Raw genomic sequence first — 20,876 nt, forward strand, 5'->3', positions numbered from 1 at the left:
TGAGCCGAAGGCAGACGCTTAATGACGGAGCCACCCAGGCGCCCCAGGAGGCTATTAATTTTTAAAATAAAGAAGAAGAAAAACCCTGACACATATGAACAGATAAGCAGCATTTCTCTCCACTAGGCTGGCAAGCCTCATGGGGGGTCTCTTCCACACGATGCGTCCCCTGCTCCCTTGTCTACGACACATAGTGACACTGCCCGGTAGCTCTGGCTTTCAGATCACTCCTAAGAGGTCCCTCAGGGCAGGCGTCAGGTCTCCGGGACCTCCTTCAGAGACACTTGGCCGGCACCAGCTGCTGACAGGTAAGGCTGCTGGCTTGGCCCCCAACCGCGTGGAGACCTTAGTGTGTAGCAGGGGTCATGCTAGGGACCAGGGACGCAACAGCCCACGTGCCTCATCATGGAGCTCACATCCAAGGGGATAAGAAGGACAGCAAACAGACGAGTAAACCTACGTATCAGTGGTGATACGTAGCTGAAAAGTAAAACAGGGACAGGGAGATGGGCGGGGACAGGTGGGCAAGTGCCATCCTGAACAGAGCGGTGAGGGTTAACTTGCCAATAATGTGACATCTAGCCCCGAAACAAGGGGGGACTGCGCAGGTTATCAGGGAGAGGGAGGGGGAGTTCTAATAGGATGCTGCATGTGCAAAGGCCCTGGGGCTGAGGCATGGCCTGGTGTGTTACAGGAATAGTGAGGAGACCTGGGCGGAGGGACAAGAGGACACGGAGCCAAGCAGCCAGCAGCCCGGTGAGGTACAACCTCATGGCCCCCAACAAGGATGGGGCCAGGACCTGAGAACACGTGGAGCCACAGGAGGTGTTGACTGGGGGGACACGGTCTGACCCAGGTTTGACAGAGCCCAGTGTGGCTGCCGTGGACGCAGCCCAGGACAGCTGCTGACAGCTCTGTCCCTTCCCGTGCTCGGCCCACAGTTTGGACTCGACGATGATCAGCTGTTTCAACAGTGACCTCTGGAGTCTGAGAAGAGAGAATGAGCGGTCCCCATGTCACTGCTGTCATTCCACCGGGAGGAGGGCAGCGGAGCCCAGGCCGCACGCGGGTGTCCACGCACACCTTGAGGGCAATGCCTGCTCTCCCGCACACTCCCTGCGGACACCCCGTTCCCTGGGAAGCCGCGCACTCCTCCAGGGCAGAGAGAGAAAGGCACGGGTCTGCATGGAGCTCCTGCTTAGCTTTTACTGACCAGAGGGCTGCATCCGGGAGACCCACGGCTCACCATGGGCACCTGGCCTCGGGGGTCCTGCCTCCGCAGAGGACACAGCCGCTCACCTGGGGCGGGGGTCTCTGCAAAGCCGCCTCAGGGCCTGTCTCCACAGACCCAGTGAGCCCCACAGAGACAAGCCAGACGACAGCCCCTCCTTGTCCACAGAGGACAGGACACACACAGGCCCGACGACCCATGCACCGTGGACAGAGGGGGGGGTCCCTGCACCGCCCCAAGAGGCTTGGGTACCCGGGGTTCCTCCTCCAGCCAGACCGGGCCCCCCACAGTGGCCAGTCCAAGCCCAACAGCACGCTTTTCTCGGTGTTCCCCACGGAATGTGGTTAGAAGCCTCTGGATCGTCAGGCTCGGAGGGCACCGGCCGCTGGGGTACGAGGAGTAAGCAGCGGGGTGCCCCAGCCCAGGGTCGCCCTCGGGCCCGGCAGGAGCCCGTGACGCAGGGGCCTAGGAGTGCAGCGCCCGGGGGCCAGCCCGCTTCTCCGTGAAGAAGCTCTTCAGCAGCAGCACCTGGCTGAAGCTGACCACGAACAGGGCGACGGTTTCGCCGACCGACCAGTACGAGACGCGGCTGTTGAGGTCTTCAGCCCGGGCCCGGTCCTGGGCCTCGCGGAGCCGGTAATGCGTCTGAGAGTCGATCACCGTCTTCAGGGCCTCGTGGATGGTCACGCAGGCCGACTCCATCTGGGCAGGAAGAGGGAGGCGGTCACACTGAGCGCCGAAACAGGAGGGACGTGTCCACGTGCGGCCACCGCGGCCCCAGGCGGCACAGGGGGAAACCGGCGTCTGCGTCTGCCTGGTGGAGGGGCAGGGGAAGGAGGGCAGCGGGCCAACAGAAGTCTCACGGTAAAGGCCTCAGGGCTGACCCTTTGCTGCCGCGGCAGGATGAGAACCCCACTCTGCAAGGCCTCTGGGAGCCAGGACGCCACGAGGGGCCAGTGGGAGCCGGTCTGCAAGGGGCTGCGCTCTGGGGGGCAAGAGCAGACCCAGGCACGGCCATCCTTGAAATCAGGGGACAGATGGGGACACACGCACGTACATGTGTCTGCACGTGTGTGAACCTACGTACCCACACATGCATTTAGTGCGCGTAAATACACACAGATGTTGTTTACAAACAAGAGGAAAGGGCCTGTCTGGGTCTCCAGGCTGGAAGTCCGTTTACTTCTGTCCCGGGCTCATGCAGAAACTCCGCACACGCTGGGCTTACCCATCGCAGGTGCGCCCTGAGCCCTGGATCCTGGTCGCAGGGCTCAGCTGGACAGGCTGCCCCTCCAGCCTCCTCCCAAGGCCCCAGAATCACCACAAATGGAGGGAGGCAAAAGGAGGAGAGACAGGGAGGGCTCCCAAGCCACGTGACACATCAGAGGTGCCACACAAGGCACCATGGTCAAGGCCTGTGGGCACCAGGGTGCTGGAAAGTCTCAGATAAGATCTGTGCCAGGGAAGGAGGCCCAGTCCCAAAGGGCAACAGGCACTAACATGGCCTTTCTGGTGTCCCTCAGGACCTGGTGTGGGCACCACGGGAGACCCGAGGGCAATCATGTGGTGGGATTCACAGACCCCTGGGAGCACCCCCTCCTGTGACAGCAGCCTCCGCCCCATTCACTGGGATCTTCCAGTGTCTAACGGGCACCTCCTCCGCCTGTTACAACATCTGAGCTCAGCAACCCATCCAGCCTGCTCCCCCGGGGCCAGGGTGTCTAAGAAACAGGTGAGGCCTTCTCGCTGCCCCTTCTTCTGGTGGCGAGAGGCAGAGGGAGAGCAGACAGGAGACAGGAAAGAGAAACCCCCAATTCCTGATCAGTCCCTGCATGAAAGCTTCCGCCAACCTAGATTTATCACCCGAGGGACAAAAAACTTCCCATGCTAGCCCATCGACCCTCGGGGCATAGCTGCTGCAGCGGCTCACATTACCAAGTGAACATGCCTTTGGTCCTTACGACGCAGACAGTGTGAGCAGAGGGGGCTCAGCAAGGCCTTTTCTCAGTGGCGCTGCGTGCAAGCCTGAGCCAGAACCCAGGAATGCCGGAGCAAGGAGCCGCAGGGATCCCACAGGACAGGGCAGGGGCCTCAGAGGGGAAGGTGTCCTTGAGGACTGAATGTGCGAAGAGGTGAAGCCGACCCTGACCCTTCCAGCCCAGGAGTGGGGCCAAGGAGAGGCTGACGCTGAGCACAGCCGAGACAGGACGAGAAAGGCTGAGCCAGCCCGGGGCCGGCCAGTGTCCACTCACCTGCGTGAGGGCAGTGACCCTGTTTCCCATGTCTGGGAGAATGGGGGGCTCGTCGCCCACTTGAAAATCAAAGTAGATGGTCTTGTGAGAGAAGGTGGAAAACTCATTACTGAAGCAAAACTGGTAAACGCCCTTGACCTCAGCCTGGTGGGTGAAGCTGTCATACTGCTTCTTGGTCTCCCGGTAGATGGTGTTCCCCAGGGGGTCCTCCACATAGCAGTCGACATCGTAGTGGCCTCCGGTGATGACCTGCAACCACAAAGACACCCACAGTCTGCTGTGGCCGGCAGGGCAGCCACTGGTATGAAATGCCAACCAGACACTGTGATCAGACTTGACAAACTTGGTTTTTTTCGTGTAACCGGCACAGCTTTCTAAGGCAGGTGCCAGGACACTGTTCTACCGGGGAGTAAACTGAGGCTGAGAGAGATCGAGGAAGTCAGCCAGGGTCACGATGCTTGAAAGTGACGGCTAAGATCTGAATCCCTGACCGCCTGACTCCGAAAGGTTTCTTTCTGCAAAGGGGCAAGGAGCTGGATCCTTCCCATTTCACAGAAGAGAAGACGGAGGCTCGCAGCTCAAGTGGGTTGCAGAGTGGGTCTCGTGAATGTTCCTGTCTCTACTGATCGAATTCACAGAGTCCGTGGCCATCAGAAGGGAGAGGGTCGTTGGGAATTACATAGTTCAAACTCGCTGGAGAAACCTAAGAAACACGTCATACAGCAGGGTCATGCTGGCGGTCAGGGGCTACAACCAAGGTCCACCGAGGGACACAGTCTATGGCCTCCATCGGCTTCCAAACTTCAGAAGTTCCCCTCTGTGCAGATGGGAGAATTTACCTAGCGGCCAGGGCCCTGTTGCTGGAGGCGTTAAAACCGTGTTGGCTGGTCCTTGACAAGAGATTCCTGACCTAGCAGTGCCCAGAGGACCTCCCAGGCCCCTCCAGGCTCACAACAGTCAGTCTGCAGTGACTGTGCTGGGGGGGGGGGGTAACCCGGCCATAATTCATATGCACATGTGGTGCCCAGCGAAGTGTAAGCGGCCAAATCGGCGACCCCGCGGCCGTCCCACCCCGTCCCCCAGCAGGCCGCTCCTGGCCAGCGAGGACACGGAAGGGCCGCCCTCCGTCCTGAGGCTCAGGCCCCGCATCTCCGGGGGTCCGCGGGCGGGCAGCCTACGGCAGCAGGCTCGGCGCTCACCCCGCGGCCCCCAGCGCGCACAGGGGCGGGGAAGGAGCGCGAAGCCCCGTCCCGCCCGCTGACATAGGGGTACACCCGGGTCTCCGCGGTCCCAGAGGCGTGGGACGGGCCCGGCTCCTGCGGCGCTGCCGTCCGGCCGGCGAGGCGCGGCCCACCTGGTAGTCCAGGGAGAACCTGGCGCCCCGCTCCACGTCCTCGTGGAAGCACTGCCGGGCGCTGTCGGGCAGCTCGAAGGTGAGCTCGGCGCCCCGCGGCCGCTCGGCCCGCAGCAGCACCAGCAGCAGCAGCAGCGGCAGCGCCGAGGCGGAGCGCGCGCCTGCCCGGCCCATGGCGCTCCGCGGCGGTCGGTGGGTCCCGGCCCGGGGCGGCGGCGGCGGGGCGCGGGGCGCGGACGTGGCGCGGCGGCGGCGCTTCCGGGTCGGGCGGGCGGTCTGGTGCGCAGGCGCGCGCGGGGAGCCACCCCGCCCCTTCCCGCCGCGCGTGCGCGCTGGCCGAGCGGGCCGGCCACGCCCCCTCCCCCGGCGGCGCTCAGCTCGGCGGCAGGGGCCTCCGCGGGGCGGGGGGCGGCCGCCCTGGGCTCGGGCCCGCGGGGTCGGCGCCCCTCCCGAGGGGCCCCGGTGCACACGCCCACCGCCGCCACCGGCACCGCGAGGCCCTGCGGCTCTGCGGAGGCCCCGCGCCGCCCGGGAGGACCGGCCCGGCCCGGGAGCAGCAGTGGGCGTGCCCGCGGCGCCGCGGCAGCCGGAGCCCAGCTTGGGACGGCCGCCCGCCCGCCCCCGGCCACCCCTCCGCGGGGGAGGGACCGTCGCGGCGCGGGGGCTGACCCCGGCTCGCACCCACCCCCGGCTGGCGCGAGGCCCCGGGTCGCACCCTCCGCGGTGCACTTGTCCGGGGGTCAGGACGAGCTGAACGTTCTCCGGGGGCAAAACCCTCGTTCTTTGCCTTTGACTTCGCAAAAGCCCCGGAAGCTGATGACTTGTTCACTGCGTTATCGGTGAGCGCGGGCCCAGGAAGGTATTTTGTAGGATCGTGCATAGGGTTTATATTCTATGATCAGGTAGAACAGAGAGAAGACACTGGCTGTGGTCGGGCCGCTCGGTAGAGAACGTTCTCCCGACAGCAGGACCGACGGAGTCTCCATTTGGGGGAAGAGCGACACCACCCCTACAGACCCCCATGTGGGCGGGAGGGGCGGGACGGCCTCCAGGCACCTTGGACCGGCACCCCGGGCTAAGCAGTGTGAAGGCGATCCCTACCGGTGAGTCTGCTGGTACGTCTCTGCTGGTCAGAGATCACAGAGGTGGGGAGGGCCGTGCCTTGAGGCTCCTTCCCTGACTCTGGACCGATGAGCACCGCCTCCTAGTTCCTGGCTTGAGAAAACCGTAAGACGCTCCAGGGGAAGCAACAAATGGCACATGCAAGACAAGCAAGAGGAGCACCGCCAGCTGCATGCTAAGACTAACGAAAAGGAATTTTGCTGGGTTTACGGTTAAGTCCCATGTTTAAGTTCCCAGAAAACACCTGCTTCGGTTCTGAGGTGGGAAGCCCGACCTGGCAGTGGCTCAAGTCAGAAGGCTGGAAGACGGATCATGGACAGGTACCAGGATGCCAGACGGCAGAAGTGGAAGAGCGAGAAAAGGAGCCGGACTTGCATGGGTTATTCAAGGAAGGGCAGCGTTTCAGCACCTGCTGCTGCAAGGTGGAAGGCGCCACCACGGGAGGTATGAGCCCACGTGTCGTACTGCTTTAGGAGGGATGTAATAAAGGGGGGGGGTGGGCGGTAATTAGGAAGGGGCCAGTATAGTAAATGGCCAGGGAGGCTTCTCAAGTCAAAGGACATGGGATTTAACCTCAAAAAATAAAATCTAAGGGTGAAGAAACTGTTAACTTCAAAAGTTGGCATTAACAGCAATCATGAGAGCTGCCTCTTACTTAGCACCTACAGTGTCCCCACCGCGGCACTGGCTATGCATGCACTTCACGTACTTTGCATTAATTAATCCTCACTAGCAACCGTGTGAAAAAAAGGCATTTTTTTTCCTTTGACAATAAAGATACAGAAGATGTGTGATGAAATCATGTTCCTGCTTCTGTTGAGCCTTTGCTAGACGACAGACTACCCGGTGTGCACTGGCTGTGACTTACAGTGTCTCGTGGTTCCGTCAGTGGCTGGACAGTTCTTCAGCTGGAGGGTCCCTGGGCTGCAGGTCCATGATGGTCGACTCTCACGTGTGCTGCTGCTGGGAGCTGTTGGCTAGTGCGGTCAGCCCTCCACGCATCCTGCGGCTTCTTGCAATGTACATGAGTTCCGTGTGTGGCAGATGTGGGGCGCCATCCCAAGACAGCAGGGCAGAAACAGAAACTTCCCTCCAGTATCACTTCTGCCCCGTTCTGTTAGCCAAGCAAGTGCCAAGGCCGGCCCAGATTGAAGGTGGAGAATCAACACTCCAGCTCCGGATGGGAGGAGCTCTAAGTCACAGTCAGAGGAGGAGGACACTGGATGGCAAGAGTTTAGGGCCGTTAAACAAATTGTCATATTTCCCAGACTTACTCAGCTTGTGAACGGGGAAGCCAGCAAATGAACCCAGACCTGCCTGATGTAGCAACATGCTTTCCATGAGCACACTGTGTCCACCCATCCTTCAGGGTACATCTGTCCTGCATGTCCCATCTCGTGTAAGTTGGGGCAATGCATGAATCTGACAGTAAGGGACATTTCGACTCAATATAAGAAAGGACTTTCTGGCAATTAGGCTTTCCAAAAAGTTATGAATGGGGTACTGATTTTTTTGTCATCATTAAAATATTTAAACAGAGACTGCAGAAACAACCAATTCGTAAGTATCCCAAGTAAATGAAAAGCCAACTCTAACTAGATTAAATGGCACAGGATACCCTATCTCTTGTAACAGAAAGTTTTGAGGTGATGCGGGCTGCAGGCATAACGTGATCAAGGCTCCATCTTCCTCCAAGTTCCATCCTTCTCTTCATGTTGGCTTTATCCTTAGACTCTGTTCTCTCTTTCTCAAAAGAGGGTTGTCAACCCAAACAAATAAGTTTAGGGGCAACATGTTTGTTTAGTCATGTCTAGTGGAAGGAAGAGAAAATCTTTCAGCCATGAGGTGTATGTCCTTTCCTTCAGTCCAGTTGGTCCAGTTAGGCCATGCAGCCATCTCTGGACCTAGGGCAGTGTTGAGGCAGCTGATGGTGGCTGACTTAGGCTAGATCCTTTACCCAATCTCTGATAAGGAGAATGGACATGTCATGATTAACTCAGACCAGTCAGGACTTGCTTTGGAGGGAGCTGGGGACAGAGCAGCTTTGCTCCAGTCAAAAGAGAGGCAAGGATATCGAGTGACTACGTGAGCAAAATCAGGATCTAACAGTAAGGAGGAGAAGGCAGAAATCAAACCAGATGGGCAACCAAGAGTGCCGACAGTGGCAAAAAAAAAAAAAAAAAAAAAAAATTGAATACTTTTAAATTCTAATGGGATAATTAATTAATTTAGACCCTTACCTCTCACCATATGAGAAATACTCCTTCCTCTAGATCAGGAGTGTCTGTGATTCTGCGTCCTCCCGGGTGAGGCACAGGACTCCCGAATGGAGATCCCCGGGGCTCTTCCTCCACGGGCTGTTGCTCTAGGCTGGTGCACCCTGGCAGGACCTTGACCTCGTTGATCCTTTCATTCCCTCTCCCATCCTGTTCCTCTTCCTTCCCCACCCTTCCCCGTAATGCTGACCCCTTTCTCTAGTGGGTGGCACTCCATGTTTACTGTAGGATTTCAAGCCCCGTCCACAGCCGGCGTCGGATCTGTGGGCTTGATCTGGTATTAGCACAGCTGCAGAACAGTGACCTCCGTCTTGTTTCCTGAAGTCTGTTCTTTACTCTTGATGACCTCCCCCTGGCAAATTCCAAGTATGATGTGCGTTTTTCCTTCCTACCCTGTGCACACCATGGGCTATGGGACTGCTATCCATCTCGTTTCATTACCATTGAATGTAAGAAGCATCACACTGCTTTACTCTTCTAAATCAATCTAAAATGGTCTTGTCCCCACCCCCACCCCCACATCCCGCCAATCTTAACAGAGACAATAAGAATGTCCATCTCGGCCTCGAAGGAGCTCTCCGGCCCTGTTCCGTGGCAGTACCAGCAGCACACAGCACCGGGGCTCACCGCCGTGCTGACCTGTGTGCACTGTCCGAGCTGCCGTGTTCCGTCAGGGCAGGAAGCTCCGATGTCCTCCTGCCCAGCCTGGCCCTCGGCTCCCAGGAGGCACCATGCAGCCTCTCCCCTCCATAGTTTTGCTCTGGGAGGAGGCAGGTTCCACTCAAGGACCCCAAGTTTCTGACCTTCTGTCAGTCTTGGGGTGCACCCTTCCCCTCCAGGTGGACTCCTGTGGCCTCATCCCCATCCCTTCTCCCCCGTCAGTCCCATCAGTAGGGTCCCTCATAATCTCTCCTCTAGGGGTTCAGAAACAATGGGGACCTGCCTTTCCTGAAGACAGAGGGGGAAGAGACATAGTGAAACTAGTCCTTTTCTTTTTTTCTTTTTGTTAAACTAAGTCATTTCAGTCGTCCATGGGGGAACCTAAAGGTACGGTTTGCGCTGGATCGGGTGCGGATGAAATGTGAGTCACAGATCCCGGACTCCCAGAGACGATGCCTGTGCCCTGTCCTCGAGCAGTAGTGTACGTTACCACTCATCGATGTTAGACCTCAGACCCAAGGAGGGAGGCCCGTGACTGCAGCTGTGGCGGGTGCCGTCCCCTCCCGACTCAGGAAACCCAAGCAGAGGGGGCAGGGTACAGAGACCCCCCTCTCGCCGTGGAAAGACACTTTCTTGTCCTCTGCCTCTTGTTTAACCAAGGAAGAAACCATAATACTTGTGTAAGTAAAAGTTAATTTTTAAAATTATGCATGCATGAAATTGGGGTGTCTGCTAAGGTTGACATTCCCAGGCGGTCACGTCAACCCCGTCATAAGGAAAAGGTGATATTTATCATGGAGACTTCGCTACAAAAAAGGGTGTGCTATTGAAGGATTGCCACATATCTTTTATTGACATGTTAGAAATTTCTAGATGGTTCCGTTACTTGCATGTGGACACGTCTCTGAGCTTGCCGTCAGCTTGAGACTAGAGTCCAACGCCACAGAGAGCCAGTTCAAGCAGGAGGAGGAGTTCAAGGGGAAGGGTCAGACACAGCCTGCCCTTGGCAGGACACGTTTACCTGATGAAATTCTAAGAGAATCTACGACAGGTCTAAATAAACAAACAGAAACCGGCTTCGGGGTGTCTAGAAGCTAAACCAAAGTTCCAGACTTTTAAACTTCAGGTTCCTGTTCTAGAATATAATTTGACAAGCATTCCAGAAAGTCTTAACTACAGTCTGCAGCTAACTCCTGTAGTGGCACTAGGATTCGGAAAAGAGAAGCGCCTCTCTGATGTAGAAAGCACGGTGGAATCTAAAATGTGCGCTTTAGAAGCATCCTTGTGTGGTTTGTTGATGTGGACAAATCGCTTTTTTCTGCACCGACTGACCGTGATGAAGTGCTGTGGTCGTTTGGAACCCAGCCTAATGCAGCAAATGCATCGTCAGACGGGGTGGAGGACATACCATCCAGAGAAAGGCCAATGGACGGGTTACCAGGGACGGAGGCAGACCAGGAGTCCCCGCTGCTCCTGCTGTGGGCATGCGTGGGACGGACGGGCTATTCCGGATCTACTAGCAGAGGCTAGCTTTTGCTGGCAGTGCGGACAGTGGGAGAGTCGGGGGTGGCGTCGGGGGGGGAGGAGTTAATGAGCTGCTGAGAACAAGGGATGTCCCTATGATTCTCTCTAATGTGTGGGAACGTGTCCTTGCCTGCAGTCACGTCCATTTGGTAAGAACTGTTCGTGACTCAGTGGTCTGAGAAGCTTACGCATTGTACACCCTAAACCAAGTTTGTGAGCCCCAGGTTTTCACCAGCTTACGTGCTTTTCCTCCCTCCCCGCAAAGTACAAAAGGGCACCAGCACTCCCACAGGTGTGTTTGCCAAGAACCCCGAGGGCCCGAGTTATGGATCGACCAATCAGTCATCCTACTAAAGCAGAATTCGATTGGCTTCAGGTCAGTGGGAGGGCTGATGCGGCCAGACCCACACCTCTGTGTGGCTTTGCTGGTCATGACTGATTTCTGCCAGGCACGCTGTCCCCCTCCTGGAGCCGCGGTGATCACCTGAGTCAGTGTGGGCCCAGGAGATGTCTGGAGACGTTTCTGGTGGTCGCACCCAGGAGGAAGGTGCTACTGGCGTCTGGCGGGCAGAGGACAGGGCTGCCGCCGAGCCTCCTGCCACGCAAGGTCAGCCCAGACGACAAAGCCTCACCCAGCCTAAAGCTTCAGCAGTGCGGGGGCTGACACGGACGGGCCCACCGGAAGGAATGATGAAAAGGTAAACATTCGGGTTACCTGTAAGCGTCGTCTGCACCTCTGTTTGGGGTGCTCAGACAACCGCCTAGCAGATGTCGTGATGGAAATGCTGTGACCTGGAGAGCCGACGTGGCGGAAGGCGTTTTCCTCGGCCAGTGTGCCGACGGCTCGGTACCACGGCAACCCCGGGGGTCTCAAGGAGACCCTGGAGTTCCTCAGCAGCACTGAAATCCACTTTGTGCAGGATATTGTGTATTATCTGAGACGCGGGCGCTTCAGCGGTCTGCAGGTGTCCGTCGGAATCAGCGACCTCCCGTCCAGTCACTGCTCCATGCCAGGCCCAGCAGCCGGCCCGTCCTTGCCGCTCCCCCTTTCAAGGTGGACCACTGCCAAGCCCGTTTTGCCCATGAGGGAGTGGAGGCTCCGAGGAGTCACAAAGCTGTAAATGATGGAAACAGGGATGCAAGCCCCAATCTCAGAGCCTTTACTCATTCCCCTGTGGGACGCAACCCCCAGGGACCACCGCATCTGACCCTGGAGCCGGCGTATCCGGGCAGCAGGAGAGGAAGATGACTGGGACGTAACCAGGAGCCTCATCCGAAATGTGCCTCCAGCCCTGCAGATGTGCCGAGTGTCTGCCTCCCTTCTCCGCTGGGGCAACGTGGCTGGAAAGGGTCGTTCCGGTCATTTCTACAAACCTCCATCATGTGGATGGTTCCGACACAGCAGAAACCAGAATTTTCTTCAATTACCCGGACAACTGCCCCTGAAAGGACAGCCGGCACCCCTTCCCCCGTTCAGGCTACAGAACTCAAGGCCGTCCCGCGGCTCCGGCTGAGAAGCACCGCCTGTGCCCTTCCCCCGTGCCCGTCCCATCGTTGTTATCGTCCTGGCTTTGGGGAGTCTCATCAAGTTTTCTCAAGAACAAGCAAGAAAAGGGTCTGTTCTGGAAATTGTATCACATTCAACTCCAAATTCATTAACCGCCCCCGAGTGTCTTTCCACAAGATTCCGACACAGAGCTAGTGTCAGGACAGGGGGCAGGCCGCGTCTCTGAGGCGCCCCCCAAGGGCGGCCCATCGGGATTCGGGGGACACGTGGTTACCATCGCTGGGGACCCGCCGCACACCCGCAGGTGTGCGTGAACGCAGGTGTGACGGGGGCGGGAGGGGTCTGGGGCTCCGGGTGCTGGACAGCGTCCACCCGCGGGGCCCCTCCGAGCGGGGAGCTCCGCTTCTGCTGCTTGGAAGGGAACACGGCTGCGGGATTCCCGAGCTCTGGGCGCTCTGAGCTCCTGCACATCCCGACAAATGTGAAAGCCTCGTCGTCTCTGTAGGCACTTTATAGATGGATTACAAAGGGCGTGATCCGAATACCACCTCAGGACCTCCGTGTCGTCTGCCTGGTGGCGGGGAGCTGGGGTCGGGCGCCGGGATTCTTGTACTTGCTGCTGTTCCTTCCCAACCCCGAAGGGAGGACCGTGGGGAAATTTTTGCTTTGGTGATTTCGTGTCTCAAACCCAATTACCCTGAGCTCTCTGCAGGGAAAACTGCATAAACCCAGAGACCACTTCCGCAGGGAAGCAGCGCCCGGCCCCGTCCCCGCCGCCAGCGCAGAGGGTCCCACGGGGCGCGCGGCGGTGTTGCTCTAGATGAGGGTGCCTTCCAGTAACTGCGCAGAGTTCTGTGGTTTACAGCCCGCCGGCCACTGCTAGGTGACGGTCTGCTCGAAGTCCGACAGCTGCCTCATCTGCTCGGCCTGCATGGAGTGTCTCCGCAGGAGCGCCCGTCTGCCTCTCAGGTCCGCTCTCTTGGGTGAACTGGGCGCTACGGGAACCATGGATTTCAAGCCGCTCGCAAGTGGAGAAGACGGTTTGCTGCTGGATCTGATGTCAGGGATAGGTGGGTTCCCACCGACGTTTAAAGGCGGCAGGAAGCCGGGCCTGGTGTGCGAAATTCGGTCCAGCAGCAGAGTTCCAGAACCTCGCCTTTCCAGCAGAGGCGGTGGCCGGCGGCGTGCCGAGCTGGGGGACGTGCTGGGCGCGGCGTCCAGGGACTCCCGTGAGCCGTGGAAGAGAGCCAGGAAGGAGCCGTCGAGCCTCTTCCTGTCCAAGGGCCCTTTGCTTGATTCCAGGGAGACCGAGCTGAGCTGGTCGGCCCCAGTCTGTAAATCTAAGTCGTGCAAATCATTCTCCAGCCACTTGAGGGACACGGGATCTTTGAGAGCAGGGGGGCCTGCTGGACCGATACCCACCTTCTCCTGGTCAACGGGGAGAGTTCCTCTCCGGGCGAGACGGGGGTGGGAAGCCTGACCCTTCTCGTGGGCGGCCTTCCAGGATGCTGGTCCCGGGGAGGCCGTGATCTTCTGCACCTGCTCGGCGACAGTGGGGAAGAAGGTGGGGTCTTTGCCATCGATGCTGCTGGTTCTGGAGAGCGGCCCCCTCTTGGGGAAGGACACATCACTGAAGCTCTTGATGACCTCGCTGTCCGGGCCGGGGCCGTGGGTCTCTTCCTGACGCGCGCCGGCTGCCAGCACGGACGGCGCAATCAGGCCCCAGGGTTCGGACTGCAGCCTCTTCAGCTGGGGCAGGCGGGCCCGCTTGAGGTTCCCCACTTTCCGGAGGGGCGACCCGGGCTCGTTGAGAGGCCTGGCCATGTTGCCGGCCAGACGCCCTGACTGGAGGCTGAAGAAGTCGTCCTCCCTGTCCGTGGGTGGGGCGCCCCGGCCTGGAGCCTTCAGTTCGATGTCCGAGGGGGACGTGCACAGTGGAGGGGACTGGCGGGCTTCCCCTCCGGGCGACGGAGGGGCGTTGAGATACTGCTTGGTGGTTTTGGTGCCTGACGACGACTTAGCGGTTGTTATGATGATCACCTCCTTCCCTTTGGCTTTGCAGGCGTCCAGCAGGTGCCTCAGGGCGTCCTTGTCATCGGCGTTGATGGCGTAGACCAGGGCCGAAGCCCCCGTGCGGTCTTCGAGGCTGGGGTCGGCGCCGTTCTCCAGGAGCAGGGACACCACGTCGCCCCCCGCCCTCCGGATGCAGGCGTGGATGAGAGCCGTCTTGCCGGACTTGTCCTGGATGTTGGGGTCTGCCCTCTGGTCCAGCAGGTACTTCACCATCCTGGGCCGGCTGGTGCTCTGCTGGTCCACGTGCTGGGTGATGCACGCCACCATGAGGGCCGTCTCCCCTTTGTCGTTGCTCTCGTTGATGTACGCGCCCCCTTCCAGGAGGAGCCTGGTCAGCCTGAGCCTCCCCAGCCACACCGCCTTCAGGAGGGAGTTCCCATCGGTCCTCAGCTCCGTGTCGTCGTCCATCATCCCGGCCTCGGCAGCGCCTCCGGGCCACCGCAGCGATCAGACCTAGTGAGGGAGAAGGGAGAGGGATGACGTGTGCCCCGCCGGCAGCCGGAGCGCTGTGGCTGGTGCAGGGGTGCGGGGTGCGGGGCCGCCGGATCCCGCCAGGGCACCCAGCTCGCCCGCATCCGTCTGTCACCTGCGGGGTCGGGGGACGGTGGCCGCCCCTCCCAGAGCCAGCACAGAGGTCAAACGAGAGCACGTACGGAGAACCCTTCCCCACAGCGAGGCCGCGGACACCAGCCCCGCGCACGGTAGGCAAGACAGACCCCGTCACTCACCTCAAATGTCGTGGAGGAAACCACGCTTCGCGCCCGTGGGCCGCGCTGGCTTCCGCACGTGGAAGGGCCCACGTCTGCCTGGTCCGCTGCCGCGGCCCCAGCGTCGAGCGGCGAGGCTGCCTCTGGGGTCACCTCATAAATAACTGTTCACCCCATTCTTCTTCCAGCAGGAAACCCGCCAGAACGGCCATAGAACAATGGACGGCTTCACCTTCTCTTTGCCGTACTTCCTGACATAAGCACCGTTACTGTATAAGAGGGGAGAAATCGGGGGAAAATCATCATCAAGCAAAACCAGCCTCGCTACCCGTCCGGGTTGTCGTCTCTACTTCTCCAGCGGGTGTCAGAATCCCGTCATCCTCCTGAACGTCTTCCAGCGTCTTCCAGAACGATGCCGCACCCCTTCCCCCTGGGAACAGGTGCAGGGCAGAGGATGGGCGAGATCACACGCCTGCCCACACCCGAGCGTCCGCGGCTGAGCCCTGCCAAACCTGGCCCCGTGTCCCTCCCTGAGTTCCTGCACCAGAGCCCCCAAACCCAGTGTCGCTGGAGAGGCCGTCCGTGGATACGGAGAGGTGGGGGCCCTCCAGGCCCACGTCTGTGCCAGCATAGCCCCTCCACGGGGACTCCGTCCCCCAGGCTCCCCACCTAAGGCACATCTTACCTCCCCCAACCCCACTGCCCTGAGCCATTTCTGATCAGTTTATGACCCTCTGTTAAATGGGAAGTCAGAAGCCTTCCTTGGCTGAAGTTGACAGACTCATACCCTTCATCAGTCTCTAATACGTTAACAGGTACTTGCAATTTTCTTAAAAGCCCAAACCACACTTAAGGCTGCAACGAAGAAGAGCTCTCCTCGTACGCGCACATGCACACGCACACGCACACGCACACGCCTCGGGGAAGCCACTCCCTTCAGGGAAGCGACTGTGGTTAACCGTCCAGTGTCCCTCTGCTTCCAACAAGGCTTTGTCCTGAGAGCTAGATCTCAGGGGTCGTGCTGCAGGTGTGTTCGTGGTCCCCCAAGATCTTCTCCAGAAACGCTCCCGCCCAGGGACACCGCATGGCCGCTGTCTCCCCGTCTCTGCGCCTCCTCCTTCAGGCTCCTACTGTGTGTGTGTGCACGTGGGTGTGCATGTGTGGGGGTGTGTGTGCGCACGTGAGGTATGGCCTTTCTCTTTTTCCACCATCCCCTATAAGAAGGGCCTGATAAGGACCTATAATAAGATCCCTTTAGGAAGGTCTCTGGGTTAGGTGTGTGCGTCCCCGCACGCTGGACACAATGAAGCAGGTTCCACGCCACAAATAAAGGAGAGGGAGTGCGCAGCGAAAGCACGGCCTCCTGCTCCCTCAGAGGCCCCTCGTGCCCAGCCCAGCCCCCCAGCCCCCCCGCTGTTGCCCCCGTCCCCCGCACACCGTCTCCCTCAGATGCCCGCATGTTCGTCCCTTTCAGCACCCCGTGCTTCTAACTGCAAGGTCTCCCCGCTCTTCGCTCCTGACTCATCGTCCCGCAGACCTCGGCTCAGATGCAACTTCCTTTTTAATCAGGAGAATCACTCAAGACCGAAGAGGGAGGGCAGAGGGAGGTGACAGCTGACTCATGCGCGGGCTATATAAAGAACTCCCACAAATCACTTCCTCCGAAAGAGGACCCACAAACCGCCGACGAGCACATAAAAAGGTGCTGAGCCTCATTAGTAGGCAGAGAAAATCAAATTAAGGCACAACGAGAGGCCACTACACATGCTGTGTAATCCGACGCGGCTAAAATTAGACCAACAGCTCCAAGACCAGGGTCGGACCAGGATTCGAGGCGGCAGGAACCCGCTGGCGGGGCCGAAACCAGCCCTCCGCCCCAGTCGCTCCACGCGGGCTTCCGCCTGCGGTGGACTGAGAAGCGTGGCCACGACGTCCTCCCCTCCCCGAGCACACCCCCGCGAAGACCCTCGCCCCTCCTCCGTGCACCCCTGCCTTGACCAAGAGCGGCCGTGTGCGACTTACAAGGCCTCCGTGGACCTTCGTTTGCTGCCTGTAAAGACATGCGGGGTGTCCCGCCGGCAGGGACACACGGGGTCCCAGCGGGCCAGCCCCGCTGACCACCGCAGTACGAGCGAGGCCGCCTCGGACCAGCCGACCCCCAGCTGGTCCCCCCTGCGGGAAGGACCGCAGGTGAGGCTGGCAGAAGTTTCCAGAGCCTGGTCCGCGTTGCAGAAACACGCACAAATAACTGATTACTGTTCAAAGTCACTCGTTTTGGGGTGATTCATTCACATCAATAAATTACCAGTAAATCTGTGTAGCCAGACATGTACAGAAACGTTCCCAGCAGCACAATTCATAAAAAGCAAAATCTAGACCCAGCCCACCAAGAAGAAAATGAAGTGTAGTACACGCACACTCTGTAATGCTTGTACTGTCTTTGCCTGCTCTTCCTCACGCTGACACAGCACCAGGCGCGCCCCCCACAGCACACGAACGACCCACCCTCACCGCCGCAGTCACACACACTACACGACGCGAGAAAAACCAGGCACGGCATCTCCCGGGCTCCTTGACGCTTTGCAAACTTCTCCATTGAGTGTCGACGTGTTCATCTCCTGGGTCGGCCTCCTTGAGCCCCGAGGCAGGGGCGCGGTCTTCTCTCCCGCATCAGCGGTGTCATCATTAGAAGGAGGATCAAGGAAGATTCAGGGGAAAGGAGCAAGAGAGAGGAGAAGGAGGACGGGACGGGCATGAGGGTAGACTGTGGTGTGTCCCTCTGAGTCCCGGGTGGGGCACATCGCATCCCTCCAGACTCCTTCAAGGTCCGGGGCAGGGAGGGGAGGAGGCTGGAAGGGAGGGAAAGGAGGAAGGGCCAGAGGGGACAGGACGGCATCTCTGGGAGATGCTTCTCTCCCTGAACTTGGGATCAGCGGCCCCCTGCTCCCCTGAGCTCAGGCCTCGTCCCAAATCCCAGCATCTAAGGGGAGAACGGAATGCAGACCAGGCATGCTGGCACTTTCCAGCCCATCTGAAGGTACGACTCTGTGTAGGGAGCATTTTCCATACTGTCCACAGCCTCTTTTTCACTGTGTGCCTCCCGACTGACATTCCTGAATGACAAAAACGCAAGAGCTCTGGGTGAGGACAGACTCAGACCCTCGGCTCCCCCCACAGTGGGTGACGACAGCCCTGCCCTTCGCTTCCTGCATCCCCCAGACCGACGCGGTCACGTCGACCTGCCCGTCTCCGGTGTTGGCCTCCCGCCTGTCTGTCTGGCCCGAGTGGCCTTGGCAGGGCTTGCGCCTCTCGCACGTCCTCGGTCAGGCCACTGCTGCAGGTGAGCAGGTGGCCCGCGTCCCACGCCCGGCTTCAACCGGCCAGGAGCAGCAGCTTCCCCGCGGCCACTGGGGTCAGACACGCGGGCGCGCTGACCCTTTCTGGAGCAGATGCTGACTCAAGGGAGGTGGTGGGAAACAGACGCCGGGCCACCTTCTCTCCTTGCTGCTGGTGGGCTTCAAGGATTTCGGGGCAGGGGACGCCGCAGAGGACATGCCTTCGCGAAACAGAGCTGCGGGCGCCACTGTCAGGCCGTGGCCGGCTGCGTGTCCCCTTGTACCTGCTCCTCCTCGTTCCCTCTCCACCTTTCTCCCTCACCCCTACTCCCCAGGGCGTGATCTCCCCATAAAGTGCTGACACACGGACAGGCTTGTGTGGATGAAGCTTGAATACGGCCGCGCAAACCGCACGGGCCACACCGGCGCTGTCGGCGCATTCGTCCTTCGTTCACCACCAAACAGACTGAGAGTTGATGCACCTGCCAGCATGAAGGACAGAGAGTGTAGAAGTCGGGCTCAGAAGGGTCTGCTGGAGGCTGGAGGTCACCTAGGAGCCTCTGAGGGAGGACGAGGGTCCGGAGCACCAGTGGGAGGAGGCTGAGCGGAGCCTCAGGCTGGACGGGCGCTCCGAAGGCAGCACTAAATGTGACCCCCGGGAGCGCGGGAGCCAACCGCGGTCTGACGGACTTTGGTTTGGGAATTTATCTCCTGACGTGCGTGGCAGAGAACGAATATTAGGGACGGGGACCCCTAACGCAGGGAGGATGAGACGCCTTTCGTGGTTCCTCAGCCCGTCAGAGGGAAGGAGGCTCCTGAATTTTGGAACCTCACGCACTTGGCACGAGGCACCATGTTTTAAAATTAGCAACCCCAGAGTGGGTCCCCCACCACGCGTTTCAGAAACAGAGTCAAGAAGTTAAGAAACAGAGTTAAGTTTTGCTCACTGAGACATGAGCAAAATTCGCCTGGTTCCTTCCCCGCGGTCTGTCCCCCCTGCCCCTCAGCGCACCCTTCTCCCGTTCACCCCTCAGGGCTGTTTTCCGTCTCCCTCAGAAACGGGGCCACCACAGTGGGGCGAACACACCTTCCAAAGGCGCAGGGACTGACTGACTGGATGAGAAACCCCGGAAACTAAAACATCACCAACACCAAAAAAAAAAAAAGAAAACGATGTTCTCTCTGATGGAGGGGTGGGTGGGTGGAAGTGGTTGCCCTTTTTTGGCCCAGAAACTGCTGGATTCTTTTACTGTCCACGAAACTATTAAAGTCTAAGATTTTTGAAGCTGGGAGGAGGCATCTTGTCCAACGGCTCCCAGTTTAGAAACAGGGGATTTAAAGACAGACAGTCTTTCATCTTGCCGAGTTCAGGCTCTCTCCCTCCCGCGCCTCCCCATACCTGCAGCCTGAGTGATGTCGTTGCCCAGTCAAGGACCGAGGGCCAAATGTGGCTCCCAGGGTTGCCTCGCTTGACTGGCACAGTGCTTTAATTTTTAAAAATCTGAATGTTTTAGGATGCATCGTTCATTGTTCAGTTTGGCAAAGGCCTTGCCATTCTCTGTCATCCTATGACGGGCCTGATTCCTGCGCTCAGGCTACTTCCCTGGCCTCTGCAGGGATGCGGTTTAGAACACTAGGCATAAAACTAAAATAAACTTGGAATTCAAGTCAGGATGCTCGGTCTTCGTTCTTTCCCTCACTCCCTAGCTTCTTACCTCTACAGGTTTGTTAGAAGCATCCAGTGAGCTAAAAGATGGAGAAACGCTTTTCCTAAACTTCAAAGCACGGTGCGCTTCTGCAAGCCATCGCAACAATGAGTTTGGTGCCACGAAAATCCCATCTGCTTTCCTCCCCTTCCTCGAGTCACCTTGGCACGGGATTTCCTGTTAAATTTCCTTTGTTAGGCAGCACGGTAAATCAGAGGGTCGAGGCATTGCATTTCTTTTCAAGACTGTTTCCTGAAGGAAAAATTATGCAAAAGTAAGAGGCCCAGCAGACTCCTGCAAACCCCTACGAAGCGGCTCCTATCCCCGAGAAAGACGCTGGTCATACACAGTACTTCACGTAGTGACCCGCAGCAAGCCTCTAGGACTCTAGAGTACACGTGCTGTGTATTCGTCTTACTTCAGGTTATGGCCTGAATCTTGTTTCTTACCTAGTTTCTCAGCTTCCTCTCTCCTCCTTCTCCCCCCGCTTCCCCTTCCTCCTCTTCTTCCTCTACCTCCTCCTCCTCCTCCTTCTTTCTCCTCTTCTTCTCCTCCCCCTCCTGTGGTTGAAGGACATGTTCTACACGTGCAGATTCAACAAAATAAGCTTATGTTTGTACACATCAGTCTGCCCACAGTTATATCTTAATGAATCTCAGCTACTTCCGATGTGTCAAACTGACATCTTGTGGATCTTTATAAATTGCCCATAAGTCCTTGTGGAACAAAAGAAAATACAGTCGATGAGTATGTATGCGGTTGATCTACATGAGCTTGCTGTTTCCATAGATCGAACACTGGTTTACAAAATCATTTTCACCTGGTTAGACCTGATACTTACAGGGCTTCTCTCCATGCCCTGTAGGTCTGTGACCGCTCCATCACCCTAGCCCCTGGGGACGTACAGCTGCGGCAGAAAGACTGCAGAGCAGAGAGGCAGGTGGCCTGGATGCGGACGGCGGTCCTGCTGCTAGGTGGCTGTGTGACTCCCCCAAGCGTTGTTTTGCCACACGCATGGAACTCCAGCCCCACCTAACAAGACTGCTGTAAGGCTCACATGGAGGCCACATGGGAACACTGTACAAAGTCTTGTGAATACCTAAGGAATTATTATCCTGACTCAAGCTCA

General features: G+C 58.5%; 2 protein-coding genes and 1 long non-coding RNA gene across 3 annotated transcripts; 1 reads left to right on the forward strand and 2 right to left on the reverse strand.

Annotated features, from left to right (window-relative positions):
- Nucleotides 1-1,182: 1,182 nt before the first annotated feature.
- On the reverse strand, nucleotides 1,183-5,053 carry TMED3 (transmembrane p24 trafficking protein 3). Its single transcript, XM_044230572.1, has 3 exons — nucleotides 4,838-5,053; nucleotides 3,484-3,732; nucleotides 1,183-1,933 (listed from the first exon to the last, which is right to left on the reverse strand). The coding sequence occupies exons 1-3, from the start codon at nucleotides 5,009-5,011 to the stop codon at nucleotides 1,697-1,699; spliced, it is 660 nt and encodes a 219-aa protein (XP_044086507.1). The 5' UTR covers nucleotides 5,012-5,053; the 3' UTR covers nucleotides 1,183-1,696.
- Nucleotides 5,054-5,264: 211 nt separating this feature from the next.
- On the forward strand, nucleotides 5,265-17,122 carry LOC122893517. Its single transcript, XR_006381640.1, has 5 exons — nucleotides 5,265-7,358; nucleotides 9,252-9,575; nucleotides 13,989-14,200; nucleotides 14,321-14,700; nucleotides 14,895-17,122. It is a non-coding gene; the product is annotated as an uncharacterized LOC122893517 (long non-coding RNA).
- ANKRD34C (ankyrin repeat domain 34C) lies at nucleotides 12,736-14,751 on the reverse strand. Its single transcript, XM_044230571.1, has 2 exons — nucleotides 14,728-14,751; nucleotides 12,736-14,452 (listed from the first exon to the last, which is right to left on the reverse strand). The coding sequence occupies exon 2, from the start codon at nucleotides 14,408-14,410 to the stop codon at nucleotides 12,806-12,808; it is 1,605 nt and encodes a 534-aa protein (XP_044086506.1). The 5' UTR covers nucleotides 14,411-14,452; nucleotides 14,728-14,751; the 3' UTR covers nucleotides 12,736-12,805.
- Nucleotides 17,123-20,876: the final 3,754 nt, after the last annotated feature.

The sequence above is a fragment of the Neovison vison genome, chromosome 13 (assembly GCF_020171115.1).
Source record: "Neovison vison isolate M4711 chromosome 13, ASM_NN_V1, whole genome shotgun sequence".
Lineage (NCBI taxonomy): Eukaryota > Metazoa > Chordata > Mammalia > Carnivora > Mustelidae > Neogale > Neogale vison.